This window comes from Epinephelus lanceolatus, chromosome 5 (assembly GCF_041903045.1).
Source record: "Epinephelus lanceolatus isolate andai-2023 chromosome 5, ASM4190304v1, whole genome shotgun sequence".
Taxonomy (NCBI): Eukaryota; Metazoa; Chordata; class Actinopteri; order Perciformes; family Serranidae; genus Epinephelus; species Epinephelus lanceolatus.
This window is the reverse complement of record NC_135738.1, coordinates 7,101,355-7,126,536: the sequence shown is the minus strand read 5'-3', so window position 1 is coordinate 7,126,536 and position 25,182 is coordinate 7,101,355. Positions and strand designations below refer to the sequence as shown.

At 42.0% G+C, this 25,182-nt stretch overlaps 2 protein-coding genes across 2 annotated transcripts in view; one reads left to right on the top strand and one right to left on the bottom strand.

Moving 5' to 3' along the window:
* immp2l (inner mitochondrial membrane peptidase subunit 2) overlaps nucleotides 1–25,182 on the top strand; it is a 257,629-nt gene that overhangs the window by 179,225 nt on the left and 53,222 nt on the right. The gene's annotated exons all lie outside the window — the stretch shown is intronic.
* The window catches only part of LOC117262377 (leucine-rich repeat neuronal protein 3), a 34,496-nt gene continuing 18,370 nt past the window's right edge, over nucleotides 9,057–25,182 (bottom strand). Inside the window, exon 2 of the mRNA XM_033635298.2 lies at nucleotides 9,057–12,021. Within this exon, the coding sequence (XP_033491189.2) occupies nucleotides 9,555–11,657 (2,103 nt within the window). The 5' untranslated portion in view covers nucleotides 11,658–12,021 and the 3' untranslated portion in view covers nucleotides 9,057–9,554. The remainder of the gene's footprint in view (nucleotides 12,022–25,182) is intronic.

The window sequence follows — 25,182 nt, the reverse complement described above, 5'->3', positions numbered from 1 at the left end:
ACAAATGTAATGTATTTGTGGTTTGCAGAAATGCCAACAAACTTTCTGGCAATTGGTTTGGCGAACCAGCTCGTTTGACACGTAGATTTGGGAGGTGTGCACTTCAGGTCGTCTGTGGCCTATTAATGCCAATAACCCTGTTCTCAGCGTAGTTCTGACTCAAGTTACCATGGAAACTCAAACCTCCAGACCAGCCTGGTCCTAGTATGGCTTTTCAGATTTTGCTTCATCGTTTTTCAAAGAACTTTGTTTTTTTTCTTCAAGAAAACGTTATCTGCTTGATGTTTTTGCTGTGAAATAAACTACCTGTCAGGTGTCACAGTCTGATACTTGTTTATTCCTTGTTGTGGGTGGCAATGGCTTAGGAGAAAGTGCGGGTCGTCTACTAATCTGAAGGTTGGCAGTTCGATCCCCAACTCCTCCAGTCCGCATGTCAAAGTATCCTTGGGCAAGAAACTAAACTCAAAAGCTGTCTGTACCACTGCAGGATAGGAAGCCTGTTGAAACTTTTGGAGCTGTGTGACTCCTAATCATCGAGCACCAAGTGGGCTGCAGCGGCAGGTCAGTTTTTTCCCTCATTTTTGGTAGTGACCTTGGGTCCCAATATGGGCCGGCCCTTCTGGCATTTGCCAGATTGCCAGTCTGAGTCTACTGTGAGAAATAATTCAAAGCATGGGCCTACCTAGCCTTAAGAAACTACCACAAGTTGAATTTTAAGAAAAATCGAGGTCAGTAAAAGAAATAGGGAGTTGTGCTCTTGAGTAAAGCACTGAATCTGCAGGAGTGTGTTACAGCTGCTCAGTGTCCCTCAGTGGAGGACTGACTGTATCTGGCAGCTTCCACTGTGACTCTGTGTATCTGTACGAGTGTGAAACAGAATGTCCTGAGTCAGTGTTTCCTGGAAAAGATTAAAAAAGTAACAGCCACCACAGAGCCGAAGAGAACAAAAAAATAAGTCATTAATCAGCCTGAATGGTTCCTGCGTCTCTCTCCTGGAAATAACCTTGTCTTGTAAGTGACTGCGATCTGCTTCAGTTTATCAGCAGAGGTTAAGTGAACACTCGCCTTCTGCGACTCTTCATCATCAAACAATAATAAAAGCTCAAAAAGCTCCGCACTCCAAGATCACCCAAAGTCAGCCATGTTGTTTTAGCCTAATGGGCCGGTGAGTGCGAGAATAATTACTTAAAGCCCAGGAGGTTCTGCATGAGGAAAGCTAGATAAATGTGAGGCCGTTTCTAGTTTTATTTACCCCGAGCAGCGAGCCGCAGGCCTGGCCTAAATTCCAAATGTTTGTAATGGGGTAATAATTCATGAGAAAAATAGTTCTGCTCTTTCGCCGAGTTTATTTTACCCGCTAACGTGTAGCAGAGAAATGGGACATTTTAAAAGTGGAAGTGTTGTAATGAGAGGTATTAGTTCACTTCAGTTTGGATCGTTAGGCTGTTTTCATGGATTATTAGCAGAAAATGAAATGGAGGAAGAGTGGCGGGCAAACACTAGTAATGCAATCACATATAACGACTACAGATATGATTCTGCTGGGACTAAACGTGCAGTCAGAGCTCGTTAAGCTCGACGGCTGGGCTTGTTTTTGCTGGTTTTGTTGTACTTGTGCTTGTTCTTCAGCCTTTGATGAGTCCCTGATATTCCTCTCTTGCAACATCGACTCAAATCAAAAGGCAGTCAGTCGCTGCCTCACACGCACCGCATTTGTTTTACCCCTCAAACGTACCACAGCATCTCCGAGAGAGTGATTCTGCAGCAGGCGAGGCGTTTTTCGCTATTGAGTAGCCGACGAGGCTCTTCCTCCTCTCACATTGCTGGTAGACGGGTAAAGCTGATCCAGTACCTCAGGGCCTGAATCCTGCTGCCACAAAGAGCCTATTGAGTCAGCTCATTAATTCACGACCTTAAAGGCAGCGACTGATAGTAGAAAATATTCCAGCATGTGTGAAACTGCTTCCTCGCAGTATATCTTGGTGGGCCGTTTCATAACTCTGCATGGAAGCTGTCACTTTGAATTAGGATGTTTTTAATTGCACGTGTTCACTGAACCAATCACTCCCCTGCCAGACATGATAGGAAACTGAGTGACTTATGAAACATGAAGTTATATGTGGAGCTTAGGAATGGGTGGATGAAGCACAGATATCATCATTCAGTTGCAAACCATATCTGTCTGCAGCCTGGATTTAGATAATGGATTACTCTCATTGGTTTAAGAACTCAAATCTGTTACTTAAAGGGATAGTTTGGATCTTTTGAAGTGGGGTTTGTATGAGGTGCTTACCCACAGTCAGTGTATTACTTGCAGTTGATGTCAGTCAGCATGCCCCCAGTTTGAGGAGCAGCACTGCTGTGATTGGGGGCAGCAACAAAACGCAATGTAGCCACCTAAAAAGATAAATATCACTTTAAGTGTAAGCTTTATTGAGGATCTTTTCACCTCTTTACCTTGCAGTCAGACAGGCTTTGTAGACAGGGAACTGGAGCTGTTATCTATGTTCTCTTAATTGACAAAACCAGAAGATCAACTTTGGTGTTTTAAAGAGTTAGTCTGGATTCCCTGATCATAGCAATCCCGCACATTTCGTCACCAAACTGACTTTGACTTAGACATAATGATGGTTAATAGGTCAGTTCTGATACTAACCTTTACGGGTATGGGTGAATGCGGGTTTTCAAAAATGGACCTGTGCAGGACCTTGTATAAAAGACCCAGTGTGTAAGATTTAGCACAGAACAGACAAACCAAACACTGGCTCTAGATAGGGCCGTCTGCTTTTTTGCATCAGCCACCACAGTTAAAAGCTGCTCTGTGAGGAGAGCATCGGAAAATACTGATTTTTTTATTTTATGATACTGCTTTATTTAGTATTGTTATTGGTTCTAATCGCATGATCCCAGTAAAAGCCTCTTGAACGACTTGATCTTAAGTTATTAGAGAAAAATGTGAGCACTCATGAGGATGTGCTAGGATCGTAGCCTGCCTCTGACATGCCAAACAGTGTCAGGGAACACTGAATTTCAACGTGAAACTGATTTATTCAGTGTAATTACCAGTTTAAATTTTAAATCACCTGCTCTGTTTGTTTTTGAGAGGAAGAGACCTCTGTGGATAATTCAGCTCACAGTAAAAACCTGCTGAACAATACACACTGAAGGACTTCTAACAAGGAGTTTCAGCTGGTTGCAATCTGCAGTCATCACCATAAAATGCCACTAAATCCTACCAAATCTTACACACTGGACCATCAAACATGCACAGTTAGTGGTAATGTAAGTGTAGTATAAATCACAAACTCAGAGCAGTGCTGCTTAATTCTGTGTGGAATAAGTTGCCATTGATTTTTAATGAAGTACACACAAAAAATGCAACTAGTTTTGCTATTTTCACCTGCTTCTGCAATTTAATTGCAAAAACAAATGCCTACAAATATCGCGACATGCATTACGATTTTTAGGAGCGAATCATCAGCATTTTAGGGTGCAAAATACTCCCCAAAAAGATCGCAAAAATCAGAGAGGGACTGAATAAGGAAAGAAGGAACAAGGCAAAGAAAACAAAGGAAGAAGGTCAAGGGAAGAGGAATATAGTAAGGAGGAAGGCAGGGCACAAGACTGGAAGGACAGCAGGGAAGGGAAAATAAAGATTTTAGTAATATTTTTAAGTTATTAGCTCATACTGAATGAAGGGCTGCAGCCAAGAAAATACTGAGGTCATGAGTTCATGTCCCACCAACAGCCCTAAATGACTAAATAAACAGGTAATCAACCTAAAAATATCCACCGTGTCCCCTAAATACAGACGACATGACCTCAGTCTCTTCAGTGGTACCCACAGTGAGCAGTAACTGCAGCAGTAAGACAGATGTGGAGTACAAGTACACTACTTGCCTTTCAAATGAGTGAGAGGAAAAGGATATAATCCCAGGTGAAGCATCAGAACCTCAAACTGTACTTGAGTTACCTTCCTTAAATAAATCAGTGCTGTTCCTCCTCTGTTGAGGGAAATGACTAATCATCCTGTGAGTGATGGTCAGAAACGGCTGCTTAATTCTCTCAGTCTCGCCACATGTATCATCTTTCAGTCACAGAGTAGATCGTAACTCTTCTCGGTGTTAACGAGCAGGCGTGCTTCTGTGAGGAAAATCATCAGTGAGTTAATCATGTCTGCAGCGGAGCGACGCCCACCTCTGATTGGCTGTTGCTGAAGGACGCCATGATTCAACACAAACACCCACAATATGACACACACAATCTTTATTAACATCATCTATTCTGTTTAGCAGCATCTCATTTACTGCATGTTGCTCCGTGATGAATGGCGGTGTGCGGTGGGGATATTACCGACTTCCTGCAGGAAAAAAAAGTGAGAATATCTGCAAAATTAATGAGTTTTTAATTTTGGTGTCTGTTGGGTTGGTCACAGCGATGAGAGATGCGAAGTACTGGCAAAGAAGATGACAAGAAAAAGGTGCTGGACCACCTTGTGGTTCCACATGTGACCCTGTGGTTTATGTCAAACCATCAGGAAACTGCTGGGAAGTTACTTTGATCATTTACAGTCTTTGAAAAGTTGTGTTGTTCTTAACACTGGTGTTGATACAACTTTATTACACCTCTGCGCCAGTGATAGCCATTAGAGATGCACCGATCCAGCTTTTTCAGTTTCGATACTGATCCCAATGCTGTGGCTTTGAGTATCAGCCAATACCCAATACCAATCCGATACCACGGTTGACCTAAAAAGCTTTACACGTAGAACAGAAAAGACTAGAGACATCAGGCATTACACAATTCTTTCCTAAGGTAAAATGAAACAAGATGAAACAGATTAATCAACATCTACATCTTGTAACTCTTGAGACAAGTGTTTGCTCACTTTCTCGTACATTTCCGACAGTGCGGTCCCAGAAAAATATTTGCGCGACAGCAAATTGTACCGTGGCTCCAGGTGATCCAGAAAACACTGGAAGCCCACGTTTTCAACAACTGTCATTGGTTGTCCATCGAAAACAATGTACTCCAGAACTTTCTCAGAATGTTACACAGCTTTTGATCTATTGCTGGGGAAATTCTCTCTTCTTTGCAGCACATCTGCTAACGTTAACTGCTGTGTAGTATTATCACCTGCTCCTTTCGACCTGCTCAACTGCTGGAACTCTTAACGCTCCGTTTGGTGATGATTTTGTAGATGCTTTATGAAATTGGTAGTATTATACTTGGCGGTACTACCACCACCCCTAGCAACATTCACTTTGCAGACATTACAAACTGCCGTCAGGCTAGTTGGAGTGTTCAGTGTGAAATAGCTCCACACAGCAAATTCTCTCCTTTGCTCCATGACGTATGACGTGCACGTGTCGCAATAGATTTAAAAGGCAAGGATCGCTACAGGTATAGGTTGCATTTTCCGATACCTGATCCATCTATTTTGATGATATCAGGGCCGATATTCGATCCAGATTTCGGATTGGTGTGTCCCTAATAGCCATGTCCAGAGGTGTTGTTTTCAGGTTGTCTGTCAGTCAATCCTGTGATATCTAAAGAACGCCCAAGAGGAGTCTCTTCAAGTTTGGCACAAATGTCCACTTAGTCTCAGTGATGAACTGATTAGATTTTATTGGTCAGAGGTCAAGGTGATTGTGACCTTGCATCCATTTCATTTCCATGAACGCAATATCTCAAGAACAGTTTGAAGGAATTCCCTAAATGTGGCACCAACGTCCACTTGGACTTGAGGATGGACTGATTATTGTTTGGTGGTCAAAGGTCACTGTGACCTCACAAAACACGTTTTTGGCCATAACATAAGAATTCATATCCTAACTATGACAAAATTTGACACAAATGTCTAACTGAATATGATGAAGTGGTGACCTTTTATATCAAAAAGGTCAAAGGTCAGCCTCAATGTGAAATCATATCATAATGTTCTGCAAACACTTTTCTGGCCTTTATCCCACGTCATATCTCAGGAACAGAAGGGGAGACATTTGGTCAGATACTGAATTGGTGACACTAATCTTGAAACTGTGCTGATTGTGTAGATCTTCTGTGCTGTCGGGTTGAAGATGAGTGTGACGCATCCATGTTTTATGTACATATTTAAAGCATAGTCTTCTGTCATGGCCACATGTGAGTCTGGACAGACACGGATGTAAACATCAACTTGACTGGTTTGTGGAGGCGTACAACTGTGAGGCGGTAACTCAAGTTATACTCAAGTTGTTGGTGGGTTCGTCCTCATCTTCGGTTCAGACTGAAATACCTTCACTATCATGTAATTTGGTTTCCTAACAGAACCACTGGTACGGCTGTTAAGTTTCTGATAGTGGTGATGTTGCTCTGCCTGTTATTACCTTCTCCAAAGAAGCAATATATTCAGTCCAGTTTGTTTGTTTGTCAGCAGGATCACAGAAAAACAACTGCCCTGATTTTTTTTGAAACGCGGACACACTAATTATTTTTCACTTTAGTTAACATTTTGAGATAGGGCATTTGTCCGTGGAGGAATAAATGCCATACATCTTAAAATCCATTAGAGGGTAGTAAAGTTCATCAGTGACAAAATGTAGCCTGTTGTACAAATACGATTACTCCATATCACAATCCACATTCACTGGTACCAGTAATCTTCTGTGACATTTCATACAGAAAGCAGTTGTTATGGAGCACTCTTTCCAATAGATTTAGGAATATGTCTGGACATATGTTGTGGTTGCACTTGCTGATTTGCATATCACAGAAGGCTGGACTCTTGGCCTTAGCAGAGTGTTCAACTCTCTGAGTGCCCGTCTTGTTCTGTCTGTTTCAAGCTCTTCTCACAAGTTGGATCACCATTTCATTTGCTGAGGATGTTCATGATCACATCATGATGATTTCTGCTTCTACTGTAACTTCAAAACCTTCACTTTTACACAACAAACATGACAGTCGACTGTGCAGATTGTCATTAAGTTGAGCTTTGGATGAGAAACACATTCAGACCAGTATTTAACATTTTGTGTCACGTTCAGTTAATCTGATTCAATAATCTATTTTTAAAAGTAGTAGCTGTATTCAGAATACGACCAATTTAATTGTAATAGTCACAGAATAAGGTCACTCATAGTCATTCATTCATTTTCCATAACCACTTATCCTGTTGGGGGTCACAGGAGGGCTGGAGCCTATCCCAGCTGACACTGGGTGAGAGGCAGGGTTCACCCTGGACAGGTCACCAGACTATCACAGGGCTGACACATAGAGACAGACAACCATTCACACTCACATTCACACCTACAGACAATTTAGAGTCACCAATTGAACTGTTACTTTTTTTCTGTACACTCTCCAACACCATCCGCAGATGATTAATCATAAAATTTCCTATGACATGCTGACCTCTTAGAACATCATCACCTTCACACCACAAAACTTTCCACCCAAGACAATTTAAGATAATCTAATTGCCAGATTGCAGTGGAATTTACAGAGCTCATTCGTGTTTCTCAGACAATTAACCATTGTGATTTTAATAAGCCTGTGACCTTTACCTGGGACACACTTTACAGGATCAGTCCCATTGCTAGTAAACCTCTAAGAGAAGATTAATTATCATTTTGTTGATTTCCCCATGTAGTTCTTTTGGTGTACAGTGACCTTTGTAGTCCTGAGGGGGGCGCTAGAGTGAGATTTGTGCTGTTAGCGTAATTGGTTTGTGTGAAGTCCTGACAAGGCAGATCTGAGTCCTGGTTTCAATTTTGCTGTTTGGATTTAATTTAACCTGCCAGCTGGTTTGGAAGCTGCGTGGAAAACTATTCCTGTTCGAGACATTCCCTCTGGATCTGCCACAACATATTGTGTGTGCGCCCTCAGCAGTGAGCAATTACTCACTTGGAGGAGCCTCTTTTTTTCCCTTTTAGTTGTGTATTGGCTTTTATTTTTATTTTTTGACAGAGTTTAAAATGGAATGAGATCTTTTTATTTTGTTTTGCTGTGAGGATTACACGTTGACATATCATTCGCTCAGCGGGGGTGAACTGGTGTTGAACCCAGTCGCACAGGTGAGGAAGGAAAGGAAAATGAAAAGCCTCTAAAACGACCTGTCATCTCCTTTATATAATCCTTCCTTTCTCATGCAGCTGCTCTCCTAAAGACCCAGACTACTCCTCGCCATACAGTACTGAAGCAGCAGACTCTCTAATGAACCCAGGGCCGGGTTATCTCGTACAGGAGAGCTCAGCACATCAGTAACATCTGCACTGGGAGGCTGTCGTCCTCTGTCCTGTTTGGGACTGAAACTACTTTGTCCTGGTTTTGTGGTCCATTTGTCTCCTTCCCCCTACCCTCACGGCTCGATGCGAGGCGCTTAACAAACGAGCCCAATAGTTGCTGAGCTGTTCCTGCGACGGCGGTGGTGTCTCTCCAGGGTCACACGGGGAAGAGGATGGCTTGGGCGCCACGTTCTTGCTGACCTATTCACTACCTGCCTCTAATGGGTCATATTTTAGCTCCTGTGGCGGTGACAAATGGCTGCGCTCTAAAAGCCCTGTCCAAGGTGCTGAAACTCGGTTGATCTATGACTGAGTCCCGCTGATAAATGCCTCCCATCAGTTTGCGCGTGACGCCGATTCATCACCTCGCTGAGGTTTGTGTTGGGAATCCATATTGGATTTTTAATGAAAGAGAATATAATGCAATTCAAAGTCAATGGGTTTGCCAATGTCCTCGCTCTTTACACACACACCCATTAAGGTACATACACACACGCCTACACACACACAAAAACAAACAGTTTGAGATTGCGATGCATTTCCCTAACAGTGTTAGAGCGCCTGCCTTGAAGGGCAGCTGCTGTAATTGTGTTTGTCTACAGCAGACCTCACACTTCGGCTGCTGTACGACTCGGACAGGGACACAACAAGATTTATGAGCCTCATCCATACCAATTAGTATTTTGCATTTCAAAGACCACAGTTTGTTTTTGTGGCAACAGACATATTTTAAAAAACATGCCGTGTGTCCAAATTTAACGAGGAAAGATTGTAGTTATAAGACACCACACAGGTTTAATGAAAAATGTATTTGTTCATAAAATTGTTTACATTATAGTCGGTTTAATTATACACTAGACTAACAATTTTTTTTTCTTCTGCCGTTATAAACTATCTTCGCTTGGCACCGTTTAATGTAACACAGCAAAGAAAATGCTTTTTGCAGACATCAAAGCCGTCTCAACAAAGTATTTAAGACAGAATAATTCCTGTGCTGTGCTTTACTCTGGTTGCACTGCATGAATGACCAGTAGCCATGTAGATTATAGTCAAGATATCTGCCTGATTAAGCTCGTTATAATGACACAAGTTTGAAATACAAAATAGTCTCTGCTTTTAGCCGTTTATGTAAATGTGTATGAATTTTCCTCCAATGCTGCCCAGCTGAGTTCCAGTGCAAAATGTCCCGTCAAAAGTCTTGAAAAGAGGGCACATAAATTACATTTTCCAGTGTCCATCACTCTTCATCTTCGCTTAATCCCAAAGTGCTTTTACACACAAGGACGTTCCTTACATTGAGTCGTCCGGTAAGTCTATTACAGTGGCCGTCACCTTGACCCCAGACACACCAAACTCCAGGAAAGAAGGGGAGGAGGAATGAGTGCTGGGAATCAGCAGCGTTTCAGCAGGATCTGCTATCAGTTTCCTGTAAAACACTTGGCTGTACAGGGACGTATAGATGACGGAGCAAGCCACGGCAACCACGATAAAAGACACAGCACAGGTAGCCATCACCAGACTGTCCCAGTTCTCAGTTTTCCCCTGCAGGACGGGTGCCTCCTTCGTGGTCACGTTGACACAGTCCTTGCTGTCTCCAGGCTGTGCTGCAGTGACCTCAACACAAACCTGATAGCAAGTGGAAGGCTTCAGCTGTTTGATGTGGTACTCTTTGACATCAGCAGGAAGCCTGGCTGTGAATGGCACAAAGAGGTTGCTGCCATCGGCTAAAATGGACCAATTTAGTTGTGATACCAAACCACCAGTGCTCTCCCAGGAAACCCTTACAGAATGAGACTGGACCGATGTGATATATACATGTAAAGGTTGATTCAAATGCTGGGAAATGTATCCGTCCACCACAATCATCACTGACTTCAGGTCTGCCCCGACAAGGTTGTGGGCGATGCAGGTGTACGAGCCTGCTTCCTCCTCTGTGGCATCGTAGAGGTCAAAGGTTCCCTCAGGGTGCATGTAGTACTTATCAGACACACTCCCAGGTAGGACCCTGTCACCTGATGGTGTCACCCAGAAGATCTCAGGCTCTGGTTCTCCGAACGCCCGGCAGTGCAGCGACACAGAGCTCCCTTTACCAACCTCGACCCGATCCGGGAGGCTCCCAGGTGAGATCAGAGGAAGGCAGATCTCCGTCATCTCCCTGAAATGCACCTGTCGCACATGCTGGCCTTGGTACTCTGGAGGCTCCACGCAGAACAGGGAGTCGGGCTCCATGAACCGAACAGTGGTCCTGTTCATGTTGACCCAGCGGATGACGCAGTCGCAGCGGATGGGGTTGCTGTGCAGACTGACTTCTCGCAGGTTGGGCAGGGACTCCACAGTGCTGCGGTGGAGCGCGCTCAGAGCGTTGCTGTTCAGCATTAGAGTCTCCAGCCGCGGGAGCTTGTGGAACGCCCTGGGGTGGATGTAGGACAGCTTGGGGTTGTTGGTGGCCTCGATTTTTGTCAGTTCTGGCAGGTTGTTCAGGGCGAAACTGTCGATGGACACAAGCTCAGGCATGCTGTTGATGCCGAGCTCCTTGAGATGCATCATGTCCATGAAGTCGCCTCTCTGGATCCTCTCAATGGGGTTCTTATTCAAATCCAGAAACTTCAAGTTCTGGACTCTCATCAGCGCTGCTCTGGGGACTCGACTGAACAAGTTGTCAAAAAATGAGATGCTCTCCAAGTTTTCAAGGCCAACCAGAGCATTGTCAGGCATTTCAGTCAAATTCATCTTGGCAAGCACGAGACTGCGGAGGTTTGCCAGGGGTTTGAAGTTCATGTCTGACAGCTCAAGGATGGGGTTTTCTCCCAGCATCAATATCTCCAGGCTGGGCAGATGCTGGAACCACAGGCTGTTTACGCTTGTCAGTCGATTGGAATTGAGATGGAGCCTCAGCAGCCTGCTCAGGCCCTGAAAGGCTCCGGGGCTGATGGAGAAAATCAGGTTGTGGTTGATGTAGAACTCCTGGAGGTTGGGCAGAGAAGCGAGGCAGCTGTCAGATAGCTCCTGAATCCAGTTCTCCTCCATGTGGAGTGACAGCAGCCGGGGCAGAGACCCCAGACAAACATCGCTCACAGAGGAAATGTTATTCTGAGACAAGTCGATTTCAGTGATGTTGGCCAAGTAATCCAAAGTTTTCTCCACATTAACGATGTTGTTTGTCTGCAGCAGCAGTACCTGTGTTTCTGAGGGGAGTCTCTCCGGCAGCACTGAGAGGCCCAAGTCATTACAGTCCACGGTGGCAGCCTCTGTGTAAATAGAGCTGGGTGAGAACCAGGGTCGTATCTCACATCGACACAATGCAGGGCAATGAGCGGCCCCCTCAGAGGCCAGAACAAAGGCAGCCAGAGACAGCTCAGCCAGCAAACAAGCCACAACTGCTGTCTCCTTCATCTTGGCCCCGTATTCCCTTCAGCCTGTAATTGGCCCTTATGGAGTCAGCTGTTAGCACTGTTAACTTTACAAATAAAAGCTCATTTGTTACTGCAGCAAGACAGAGTGGATTTCTGCTGACGCCCGGTCCCCGAAGCTTTGGCCCTGTTGTCTTCCAGCTCTTGGCAAAGAGAGGCAACCTTTCAGTTCGGTCCGTGCCAGGTTGTCATGCACGCTGTGATATGTCAAGGTCGATGTATCCTTCAGGGAGCGGCGCTGTGCAGCAGAGGGGCGGTTGAAGAATGCTGTGGTTCCGTCTGGGGACGAATCACTCTGCCTTCCATCATTATTATCCTCCGTCGCTGTCACCGGTGTCAGTTTCCATCTGGGGAGACAGGAGAGAAAAAAGGCCAATATAACACCGTGTCGTTGAAATATGAAGGCATATTGACATTTAGGAATATTGAGACTTATTAAGCCTTTTCAGCCTCATTTGGTTTTATTGCTTTCCACGCACCATCGGAATTGTAAGTTATGATTAACTTGACCTTATGTATATTCTCTGGCAGGTTTGAAACCAAAAATGGTACTTTCAAGTCTTTTTGTGTAGCTGAAGGGCGAAATAACGTACTGATGTATTTGATTGCTTTGCTTCAGTCAGAGCAGTAAAAAAAGATGGAGCTCTGAGATGATGCTCAAAGGTCTGTTGATTCAAGAGGCAAAACACTGCATGTCCCTATTCTTTCCCCCGCGCTGTAATTAACAGAGCTTCACCACCATCCCCGAATCTCTCCTCTGTTGTGAACAATGCACCTGTGCACACTTATCAAATCACCCACGCAAAACAACAAGCCGACAGTTTGCTACAGCCGGTAGATACACACAACCTCGAGGAGTCGTAGATCCACCAAAAATATCTGCGGAACGAGCTCGCCGCCGGTCCTGTGCTGCGACTTCTCGGCTGCTTTTTGCATAATTCATGAGGTACTGAATCAATGTTGTTGGTACAGGTGACAGGTCTACAGCGGGCTTTGCCTATGTCGACTGCACATATTGATGTTTTGATTAATTTGTGACCTTGAGTGCAGAAGCCACAGCCGAGTGTACGACAGTAGATGAAGCTGTCGGTAAAGTGTGGAGCAGCCGGCTGCTGATGAGGACGAGCTATGACACTTCATGCATATATTAGCTTGTTTATGGCACTCTGTGTGGACGGGTTTGCAAAACTGAAAGAGTTACTCTCCCACTTTATTCCCCCTCTCTCTCCTACTCAAAGTAGGTAGGTTTGCACATACAGTACTTTTACTAAAGTCAGTGTACTTCATGACAGTTTTTCCCAACATTTTCCTATCAGTACTTTTACTAATATATATTTTTCTTATTTTGTCTTCTTGACAAATCCCACACATTTGGCACTTTGCTATTTCCATCAGCAGGATGGTGTATGTGGGATTGAGTCAAAATAAACTACAGTGTGTGTGATCATAGTAATGAAGGAACATGTTGCCCTGTGCAGCAGTGACTACAGTTACATGCACAAAATATTATGGTTTTTGCCCTTAACATGAAAAAGACAATGTTTCTGGTGAGCTGTTTGCATGGCTGATGACAATGAATATGCCATCAATTATTTCTGTTTGCATGCAGCCGTGCATTCTACGATTTACATGCCCTTACATGTGGTTTATCACGTCAAAAATATATAAAAAAAAAAGTACGGCTGGAGGCACTTGTGCAGTTTTGCATCAAAATAGTATTTTTTCAAAGTTTCCAGTCAGTGAACTTTTGGACAGCACAGCCTCTCTCTTTCATTTCTTCAACCATCTTCTTAAAAAGATCAGTGTTGTGATATTTGTGTGTAACCAAAATCCTGCTGACAGCCAAGTCTTTTATGATGTTTAACAGTAGGTGTGTATGTCTCTCTGAGCAGAAATGTGAGCTTTTCTTTGCTCAGCCCTGCGAACTGTTGGCTTGTGGACACCATATCCATGACAACGCACAGAGCCGACTGTGAACAGATTTGAGGCCGTGTGTCGCAAACTGCTGTAAAAACTCAAATTAAGATGCATATTTCAAATGGGCTATAAACATGTCCAAAGAATGCTCCTAAAACCTGAACACTACCAGCGTATGTTTCAATTGGAAAATGTTTAACTTTAAATATCCAAACAGATGCTGTTTATATGACCCACATCAAATTCAGAATATTGTCGTATTTAGAATAATAGTGGACCGGGGCCACATCAGTGATGTGTTTGAATAGATTTTGGACAACAGTGGAGCTCTATGGCACAGAAGAAGAGGATATATCAGGCTGTAGATGCACCAATAATACTGGATGTACTGGTCCTTCTCTCAATGGTGGCTGAATTGATGAAGCCCTTTATTTATATAAAAATACTCCATATAACCCATTAAGTCTAATTAAATACATATTAAATACATTTGAATTCTATGTGATTATTCTGTAGTTAGCCCCAAAGTAAATCTTAGGATCAGAGAAACTCTTCTGAACAAAAACAACCAAAAATGGGTTGTTTGTTTTTGCTGACAGGGACATCTGTTTGTCAGGAGCACAGGTAGAGGTTGTTAAAGTGCAGCAAAACCTCAGAGGTCGACAATCAATGTTGGTTTCTGTTAACAGTCATTCCCTAAACCCAATTAAAGTTTGTTGTGAACCTAACCAAACCTTAAAGAGTAGCTTAGCTAGAGAACCTTAAAGGTATTTTTCAACCTGGACCTTATTTCCATTTCTTTTACTCTAAGTGACGAATGAGAACATTTTTTTAATCAGCCCAGTACTGCAGCGAAACAGACTGCAGTGGAACCACTCCGGACATGTTCCCTCCGTCAATGTATGTCCACTAAAAGTGTTTGTTTTTGCCACTGACAGGCTCAGATTGTTATTCTCAGTGTCTGACAACATTATGGGAAGGATCCCTACAGAGATAGACCTTTTGTTCAAGAGTGAGATCCTTTTTGTTTCACCAGAAGCAACCTCAAAATCACCATCGCCAAACCCACCAAACTCCATTTAAATAAAGGGTAATTTTAGTGTGTATAGAACCAGCATATTTTCACATCTAACTGGGTGAATTAAGAGTTTATTTCAGTCAAATGAGAGCCAGTGATTGTTGGAACAGTGGAAAGGCAAACCACGGTGGTTTTTGTGAGGTTATTTTTTATTTCTGTTGACTTTGAATGAAGTGTGTTTTACGATGATAAAATTACTGTGTATTTAAATGGAGTTTGGTGGGTTTGGTGATGGTGAATTTGTGGCTGTTTCCTGATAGACAAAAAGGATCTTACTCTATATGGACCCTTTCCATAATGTTGTTGTCAGACACTTACAGTAACAATCTGAGCCTGTCAGTGGCAAAACAAACACTTAATATGTACATTAAAGATTAACATTATGTCCCAAGTGCAGCCTGTTTTGCACTCGCTCAATACTGGGCCACTTTAATAATTGTCGTCTCCATTTGTCACTTAAACACAGAAACATGGGAAAGTAAGGTCCAGGTTGAAAAAAAATGAAGTTACCCTTTAACGTGGCAGATCAGAGGGTCATTAGTGTGTAATGGCTTTGAAAGGCACTGACAGACATCTTGTTGATTGAGGTGTCAGCTCAGAAAAGACTCATTTGAGTCAATTTCAATCAGTTCGGAGGACTTGTCGTCAGGAAATTGTGCTCACATAAGTTTTAAATTGTGGTTTCACTCAAAACCTTTTCACTCTAACTTCTACGACACTGAATGCAAGATTTGTGTTGGAGCGTTTTTCATGTGGGAATTACAAGTTTTTCTTTTGTCATGAACACTTCCAACACGTCTCCCTCTCCATCTCTCTCTCCACAACCATCTGTGTGAAACACCACACACAGTTGCATCCAAGCTGCTCCGTGACAAGAACGTTAGAACAAACTAATCTGCCGTTACAGCACACAACTCTTCATTTAGTCAATATATAATTAGGAGATATTGGATAGTTGTTTTTTCTTTTCTTCCCCTTGACGGTTCTGTGTTATCATCCTAACATGGCTCCATTCCATCTGCAATCATTCCTTGGTCGTTTTTGTTTTGCTCTTATGCAACTCATTAAAAGCCTCGCAGGCATCTGTGTCCATCGCCCAGAGAGGAGGAAGCTGCCGCACTGTCTGGATCTAACGTTATACTATTATGTAATTGCTTCTCCACAGAGATGGAAACAACACGTTTATGTACAGTATTTAGGCAACAACAAAAACAACTTATATGCTAATGAAGCGAGCGTGGCTTGAATGTTAAATGGAGTGTTTAATAGTGGATGTTTTCTCTTTTGGTTGGAAAGCGTGCTCTCAGGAGACGCTGCTGTACGCTAATTTAATTTCTCCTGTTTATTTCCGCCATGCTCGCACACTCATTTCCCTCTTATTACTTAACAGTAAGAGCCTGCTGTGACTTCCCTCATTCCCCCCTCCGTGCACCCACACACACACATGCAGTTGCATAAAATGGAGATAGAGTGGTGGCTGACTTTCATGATGCCATGAATATGGAGTTATGGGTACATGTTGGCGAATGCGGTGATTCTCGGCCCACTTCTCCAGGTTTTAAATGTTGTTGTTTTTTAACACGAAAGGCAATTTCATGTAAATGAGATCCAGATTCTGATCTAAATTTTAGGATAGCAGCATCTCCTTGCAGACCGCAGTGACAAATGTAACGTAATTGGCAGCAGTGATTCGGAGGCAGAACAGCAGGAGGAGCAATATGTCCTGAAGGCGGCGGTTGAAAGCGGTTCAATTTAACTTGTTTCATTCCTGCAGCTACCAGTGACACTCAGGGCCTGTCCTTCATTTTGGGGTCATTGTTGGTTTAACTCTACAATTAAAAGTTAACCCTTTATAGAGTTAAACAAGTTGTATCAATATTACATACATTTATGTCGTTCCCTCCTCTTGTGGACCTTGTTGCCCTCCTATCGTTACACCCTCTGATCACTACTCCCTACCACCATTGTCTCTTCAACACAGAGGACACTCTATGAACCAGCCCTCCTGACACCAGTGTTTCTCCCCCCCAAACGTCACATCACCTGAGTGCAGACGGCAAATACACACACCAACTACTTACACTCCATTTGAGACTATTTCCAATCCTGCCCCGGGTGAAAAATATTACACCAAACTCCCTTTTAGAAATAAGACATATTAACAATTCCTTACATGTCCACAAAAACATAAAACTCTAGCAACCCTTTATAACAGGTGTCACATGTCAACAGCTTTCTTATCAATGGGGATCAGTATAATCCATAAGGATAAACTGCATTTGATAACAACTTTACATTTTGGATTTTGTTGCCTTAATTTGCTGCCAGCCTCTGTTTATTAGCTGCACGTTTTTAGTGGGAGGAGACTGTGGGAATAAGATATCTCACTAAAATAAGCACTGATTGTTGGATCAGACTCACAAATTAAACACCAACTCTTTCTAACTCCACAACTCCACTAGTTTCTCCTCCTTTTTCACAGTCTAAGAGAACCAAGACTGTCTTGTGCCTCTCCTGAGTGCCCTCCATGTTTATTGTCTACCCAGTTTACTGCTTCCTGTTTGGTGCTGAAGAGAGCACAGCTATTGGTTGTTGACAATGTTATGGACGTCGAACTTTACTATTTGCATGAGCCAGGACTAAAAACTTATGATAATAGCGAACATGTTTGATTTTCTCTGAATGTCAAGATGTGAAAAAGACTAACTTAAGTCAGCTCGGACTGAGTTTTATGACCACCTTACACCGAACGATTGAGATCACAGCGTGCACCAACTGAGGTAAAACTCTTGCAATTTTATACTGACATCGGAAATTTGTCTGCGACCGTGTAATCACTTAGTTAGTTGTTGTACGTTTATGTACTACTATCTGATGCAATCTGAAGCATGATTATTGCTTTGCTTTACGCACCATCAGTGGTGGAATTGAAGTACATTCACTCAAGTACATGTAGTAAAGTACAATTTTTGCATTCCTGTACAGTTCTTTACTTTAGTATTTCCATTTTAAGTTTCTGTACTCTGTAGTTACAACTGTAGTTACCAGTTACTTTTTTACATTCATGATATGTTGATACAATGGAGTCTACCCAGAGAGTGCAAACTACAACATTAAAATTAGAGATGTTTCGAAATCATTTTTTCTTTCCCATAAAAATTCGGATACCTGAACTTGAGCATATCAGCTGATAGACAGTACTGCACCAATACCGTTACATTAAAGAAAGAAAGAAATGAATAAATTATGATACGATTGAATTAGATTGGATACGATGTGATACGATTATGAATAACAGTTTGCACATTATCCATTCATGTATAACACCAGCAAACAGCAGAGCACCATAAGCAAAGCACAACATCTTGGCTGGCACAGCTGGACACTACTAACAACCTGTATGGATGTGAAATGATTGCTATCATTGTTGTACAGCATGGCTCAGGTTAAACCCTCTGTAAAATATGATCAAATACACGCAGAGAATGAACACCGTAGAAATTGCCAAATTGTTAACGTTACCCTATCTACTGGATTTTGATTCTTCTTCACCGCTCTAAAACAGTAGATTCCAGTGGCGGCACAGTGCAACTTGCTGTGTAGGCTGCTTGTTACAGCGGCGAAGAAGAATTTATCTCCAGGAAAACTGCTGTTTTATCCCAGTGTGAAACTACTTTAAAGTTTGTTAACAAATTACGTGTTATCAGATCAGTGTATAGCTCCTCATTTAGCATTTTAGACAGTATGTGGAGCATTTCCAATACAAGTATCAGAACAACTGTAGTTTGAAAGTTCTTATGTATATTTGTAGTGATAAAAAGAATAATGTAATGTTTTATAATAACATGGCACTGTGACAGGAGCCATTCTGCATGATGAGTTATTTTATTTTTATACTTAACGTACTTTTGGCTGCTAATACTTTGGTACTCTTACTTAGGTGACTTTTTGAATGCAAACTTTTACTTGTAACAGAGTTTTTCTAATCAACACATTCTCACTCCGACCTCGTCACATGTCCACGTTTGGTCATGGACTTTCCACGTCCAGATATGACCTGCAAGGTACCCTGGGTGTGTTGGTTGTTGAGGTTCTGGGACGCCATGTCAACTTCAGCGTATTACATGCATTGTCTTTTTTCAAAATACACTTGTGTTTGCACAGGAAATGATCAGCTTGCATACAGTCTCTTTCAAAATAAACGCACTACCTGGTTGGGTTTAGGGAAAAAAACAGGGTTTGGCTTTACAATCTTATAGGAAGCAAACACCGGCCTCCTGGTGAAAGTCAGTGGTTGTTGGACCCATCTTGCCTGCTGCCCACCCTACTCAGACTTTCGCTGCCTCCACTTCCCCCTGATGCTGCTTGGCGCAGTTAAACTCATGCAGACATGAAACGACGGCTTTTTTCGGCAGTGTCTGACACCAGAAGTCACAGCCCAAGCACCAGATTTTGACGACTTTAGAATGAGCCCGGTGTTCCTCACTGTGGTATTTCTACTTTTACTGAAGATCTGAGTACCTCCCTTAAGGTACCTTTCCCTTAAGAAGAACTGGTTTGTGCTGAGGGAACAGTCATCTCGGCTGTGGTATTAGAGAGAAGCTCCAACACACACACACACACACAGAATCTCCCGTTGTTGATAAAAGTATTTAGTAATGCATTATACAGAGCAGAGAGCAGCTCTGTTTAACCCGGCAGGACTGCCAGCCTGAGCACTTTTTTTAAGTGCTGAGTATTGACATTCTGTGAATGGATTAAAGCCGCCCAAATGTAAAATATTTATGTATTTCTTATACAGCAGAGAGAGAGAGAGGCCGCGGGCCGCAGCTCTCAGGGCGCCGCCGTCCTAATGTGGCAGACGTCTCATAAAGTGGTCCCACTCTACCATGTTTTATTCAGCACTCACTGATACACACAGCTCCACACAGCCTGCCGCTGTCACCCCACACAGCTGTTGAGACTTCAGCTTTTAGGCTCATTTCATGCTTTTATTTCTTAGCTGATGGGTCACATACGAAGAACGCCATCCAACGTCTGCAGATGATAAAAGTCTTAAGGTCCTGAAAACTTTACATTTTAGAAATTCAAAGCTTTCACCTTGAAGCCGGAATCGGACAGATTGTTAAAGGGGCCATGAAACGGTGTCATTACTTCCTCATTGTGATGTCATCCCTGTTGTTTTTAAAAATAAACCAACAGGCTGTCAGTTCAAGAGGCTTTGGGATTCGACAGAACGGGCATAAAGGCAGGATAGTTCAAACTAGTTAGTGAGGACATGTAGCAACTATTGGTTGTACTGTAGTGACAGATGCTCTGTTTTACAAAAGTAAAAGTTTCCAGAACTTTCAATAGTCAACTTCATGGCTTCATTTAAACCTTTATTGAGCACAGATAGTGTTGACAGAAAGATGACCACAGGAGGGATGATGTGCAATAGGCCGAATCACAATGTTTATTTACTTAACTTCCGGGTGGAAAATCCCTGCGTCACATGCATAAAATCGGTGCAGATCAAACACGGTAAGTTTTTAGCCACCTAAAAAAGACCCACCAAAGCATCCTCTATTAGTTTAAGTGTACACTATTTTTAAAGCATTTTCACCACTTTACCTTTCCCTCAGAGAGCCTTCTTGTGACAGTCAGTTGAAGCTGTTATATCATAGTCACCAGACTCCATTGACAAAAACAATAATTTAACTTTGCAGAATGCTGAGTTGCAGGTCTACTGCGGCCTTGATTGGTTAGTGCGTAAGGTGAAGCAGAGCAAATATTCAAGTAGTGTACACTTATACTGATACTGATTTTTTTTTAGGTGGCTTTAGCTCCCATGCTCGTAGATTTTGTTTGTCAAAGATGATAGCAAAGCAACACAGTACTTAAAATTAGCACAGTAGAAACGTCACCACCACCGTGTTTAACTATATTTAAGCCTTATAGTTATAGCTGAAAATGACAATTTTGCGAATCTCCACATTTGTAATCAAGTGCCAGTTGTCTACCCGGAAGTGATTGTTGTTGCTTGCGCAACGTCACAGAGATTTAGTCTATAGTCCCTCTACGGGATCAAATCAGTGCTGGAAAGTATATTTACTCAAGTACTGTAATTAAATACAAATTTGAGGTAGAAAAAGAGAGACGACTGGCTGCTCTGTATATACCAACGTGGATCAAAATCTTGTGTCAGGTGCTCATGGAGAACAACAAAATTGACAGAAGATAGTCAAGACACTCCCAAAAAAAAATTACTGAAAAAATGAGGAGGGAAATATTAAAAAGCCTTTATTGTAGAGGCTAAATCATTTCAAAACCATTCTGAAAGCCCTGACAAAGACCTGCAGTGGTTGCAACATGTTGGCTCTTTTAATGATCTAGCCACTACAATAAAGGCTTTTTTATTTCCTTTCTCGTTTTTTTCTATATTTTTTCAGAGTGCCTGGATTGCCGTCCTGATGACAAATTTGAAGTACTTGTCTTCTTGTGTACTAGTCTTTTCTTCTTATGCCACTGTATACTTTTACTCCACAACAATTTAGGGGTAAATATTGTACTTTTTATTACATGCTCACCATGTTCATCTGACAGCTGGACAAGATTTGTTCACACAAAATACATGACAAGTTTATAAAATCAGATGTCTGACTTTGGGCTCTGGCTCATTGTGACAAACATTTCTCACTATTTTTATAAATCAAACAATCGATAATTGGATAAAATAATCAGCAGATTAATCCATAATGAAAATAATCACTAGTTCCAAATGAGCTCCACCTCAACAAACTACAACAGTAACATCCTGCTTTTACATTCATAGAAATGATTAATATTACAAGTACGAACTAGAATAATAAATCAATTACTTTTTCCAGTTCAATAGACTAAAAACTTTTTATCTTATTAGATAAAATATTTGTTGATAAAGATTTTCTTTTGGGACACAATTTACAGTTGAAAAAAGAGTTTTTAATATTGCAGCAATATTGTATCGTGACTGAAGTATTGTGATAATATCGTATCATGGGGCCTCTAGTGATTCCCGCCCGTACAGGCTACCAGAATGCATCATTGATCTTGAGCGATATTGTCTGTTGCAACAAAATGACCACAATTTATCATTCTAGGCTCACGTTGCTCTTGTTGCCGATCATCCTCTGAAATTTTTTTATTATAAAATACCAGTGTGTTTTAGTCATTTACTGGATAAACTGGACTTAATAGGATGAAAACAAGCTTTTGTTCCTGATTAAACACTTGAGACAGGGCCGTCTTTCTAAAGTGTTGCATCTGTCTTTTGACTGAGCGGGAAAACTTTGAGAACACCTGTCGTGCATCATAACAGAGTATTTTTCTTTATTTTTTATGTCTTGCCATGGTGGGTAATCTTTACAAAATTCACAGTGTAAAAACTTAAATTTCACAGTTTTACAGGAGGCCATGTGTCAGACTCTTTCTTGGCTCTGTCTGGCACATAAACACCCTTTAAATCAGAAAGTAGTTTTTACACTTGGGTCAGGTGTAGTTTTATTGATTTAATACCAATGTCTGGTCAAAATTTCATGTGAATAGCTGCAGTGGGAATATATTTAATGAAACATATGTCGACGTGTTGAATACTAAATAATACTACATATACTTAAAGGATTTGCAAATAATTGTATTCTGTTGTTATATACGTTTTACACAGCCTCTCGACTTTTGTGGAATCAGGGATGTAGTAAGTAAGTGTCTGTTTGTGCAGTCAAACAGGAATAAATAATAAGTAAATGGACCAAATAAACAAGATCTGACATATTTATTGACTAAAACCGGCTGTGAAAACATCCCAAACATTAGTCAATAAATCAGATAAATAACTGTCTGTGTTTTCAGACGCTTGGATCTAAACCGTCTGTGCTGCAGGCTTTAAAGTTTGACTATAATTACCACTTGTGTTTGTGGCTCTGATGTATCTGACCTTCCGTTCTGTGTAGATTTCTTGTTAATAACTCTTCTCTCTGCAGACAGGCAGCGTAATGACCAATAGATACTCTTTAATGTTTATTAGCTGCTGAGTCAGCCAGCTGTCCTTCAACCCTTTGACCTCCTTAAAGACCAGCAACATAGCGAACACCCACCATCTGACCTCTGACCTCCCTGCAGGCAGGAGGAAACTTGGTTTTTTTCCCTTAGAGCAGCAACAGAGGAGGAAAAAATAATCATGAAATGAGCTCATATTTTTCTACCTCTCAAGGACATCTCACGCAGCAGATCTCAACTTCAATCCAATTTATTTCTAAAGCGCTATCAAAGCTGCTCTAGACGAGATTTTGATGTAAAAATCCATCCGTTTTATCAGCCTGAATCACAGAGAAGAGCGTCTGCACCAACTGAGACTCACTTTGTCCAAATTAGTTTCTGCTGTCGGTGTGAGACTGTCCTCACAAAGCCACCTGCGTTTACCTGACAAACTCCTCGTGTGGTCGTGTGAGTTATGAGTCATGTCCGTCACGAACAATGGTGGACATAGCGTGGAAACAAAGCATCTGCCTGTGACGCGTTTAAATTCTATTAATCTTGAAGGGCAGCAGCTGATAATAAAGGATAAAAAACAAACATGTAATTAATGTATTTAAACATTTATAGCTACAGATGCGACGTCTTGCAGTAGTTGTTGTTACCGGTGTTACACAGCATTTCGGCACACACATATTAGACATCAGTTAGGCCAACATCACGTGCCCACCACCTCCACTGTTTTGTTTTTGAAATAGAAAACCCATTTAGTTCATTTTCACGCATCACAGCCCACTTTTATCGAATAAAAAACCCTTCCAATTTGTAAAACGTAAAGCATGTTATCAAGACTTAGGCCCAATCCCATTTCTTATTTTTACTCCCACCCCTCATTTTCGATCGCCACCTTGGCCCTCTGAGCTAAGTTACAACGGGTAGTAGTCAAAACTTCCTCTATGAAATGAGACACCCCTTCAAGACCCTGATACGTCATCTGCATGCTGGTGTTTTGATGCAGCGAGTCAGGACAATTCATTCACAACTTAAGTTTCATGCTATCTATCAATCAAACAAGTCATCAGCTACAAAAGAAAACTGCTTCATTACCAGGCTGCTAGTGGTGCTCTGTACTGTAGGCTAACATCATCCCATGCTCCTAGTTCATAAGAGTCTCAGTATGAGACCGAATAAGAACCTTGATGACGTCAAAGCTCAGTTATCAGGAGGCAGGTGCTTTTCATCTCTGCATACACATAGCTCAGTACTTAGGTATGAACTCATTTTGAACATGCACCAGCAGAGATGTGTTTTTGTTCCCTGATATCTGATGCATGAGTCAGTGCACTCTTTAGAGTTGAAGGGGGCCTATGAAATAGGACAACCTGTCAAGACCCTGATACGTCATCAGTGTGCTGGTGTTTTGACCTGACGAGTGTTGCCGAACATTGCAAGTGTGTCGTCTTCTGCTGTGATTTCTTTTGTGCGGGCTACAGGCAGCATTTTGTGGTTGTTAGGACGCTAACAGTTCATTCTTAACTTAAGTTTTACGCTATCAATCGATCAGACAAGTCATATACTAAAGAACACCGCTTCATTACCAGGCCACTAGGGGTGCTTTGTGGGCTAATGTTAGCATCCCATTCTTCCTCCCCTGCCAGTCTGCACTGAAATCAGAGAAGTGTTAACAAGCGCAGCAACTTTGCTGCTTGACTTTTGGGTGTTGTCTGTTATCATCACATGAAAATATGTCCAAATGTGGGACTGACATGTACAAATCAGCAGTAACAATTTAAGGTTAGCTAGCTTGCTGCATAGCAACCAAGACAAAACATATTTAACGTGTGCTTGAAGGTTTTATTCGGCTCTTGTCCCACCCGGTTCCCACAGTTTATGACCTATACTGCAGCCAACCAGCCATTGGAGGGTGATCAAGAAGTTTTGGCTTCACTTTTGGGGACTGTCATGTCATCCATCCACATTATTCAATCGAAAGATCTAATTTCAAAGATCAAAAGTAAGTGCTTTACAGATATTGAGCATCATTGATGAATATCTTTTAATGTTATAGGTCCAGTGTAACTGGTAACAGTATTGGGAAAATGTCCTTCACTACTAGAGATAATATTTGATAATAATAATATAAGTTTCTGTGGGTATGTTTGATTAGACCCCTTATATGTATTCACTTATTTATTTATTGTCATACACACAACAGTTACAAGCCCTTTTTAGATAGGAATTGTGCAAATTTTCAGGAAAGCCCAATCAGTCTTCTTGCAGCGTTGGCAGTATAAAAACAAAATCGGCGGCAAAATACAGAATGCGCCTTTTTCGGGGCAATGGGGGACGTGAGCAAGTAACAAAACGTGTAGCTCAGTGTGTGACGTAAACAGTGACGTGGGAGGGAAGCCACGGCTGGTCAGTCTTTCAGCGATTCTCTCATAAGTCGGCCCGTCCTTCACCGTCCCCATCATCTGACGGTTAATGGCCTCTTCGTTTGCGAGGACAAGGAGGGCGCGCA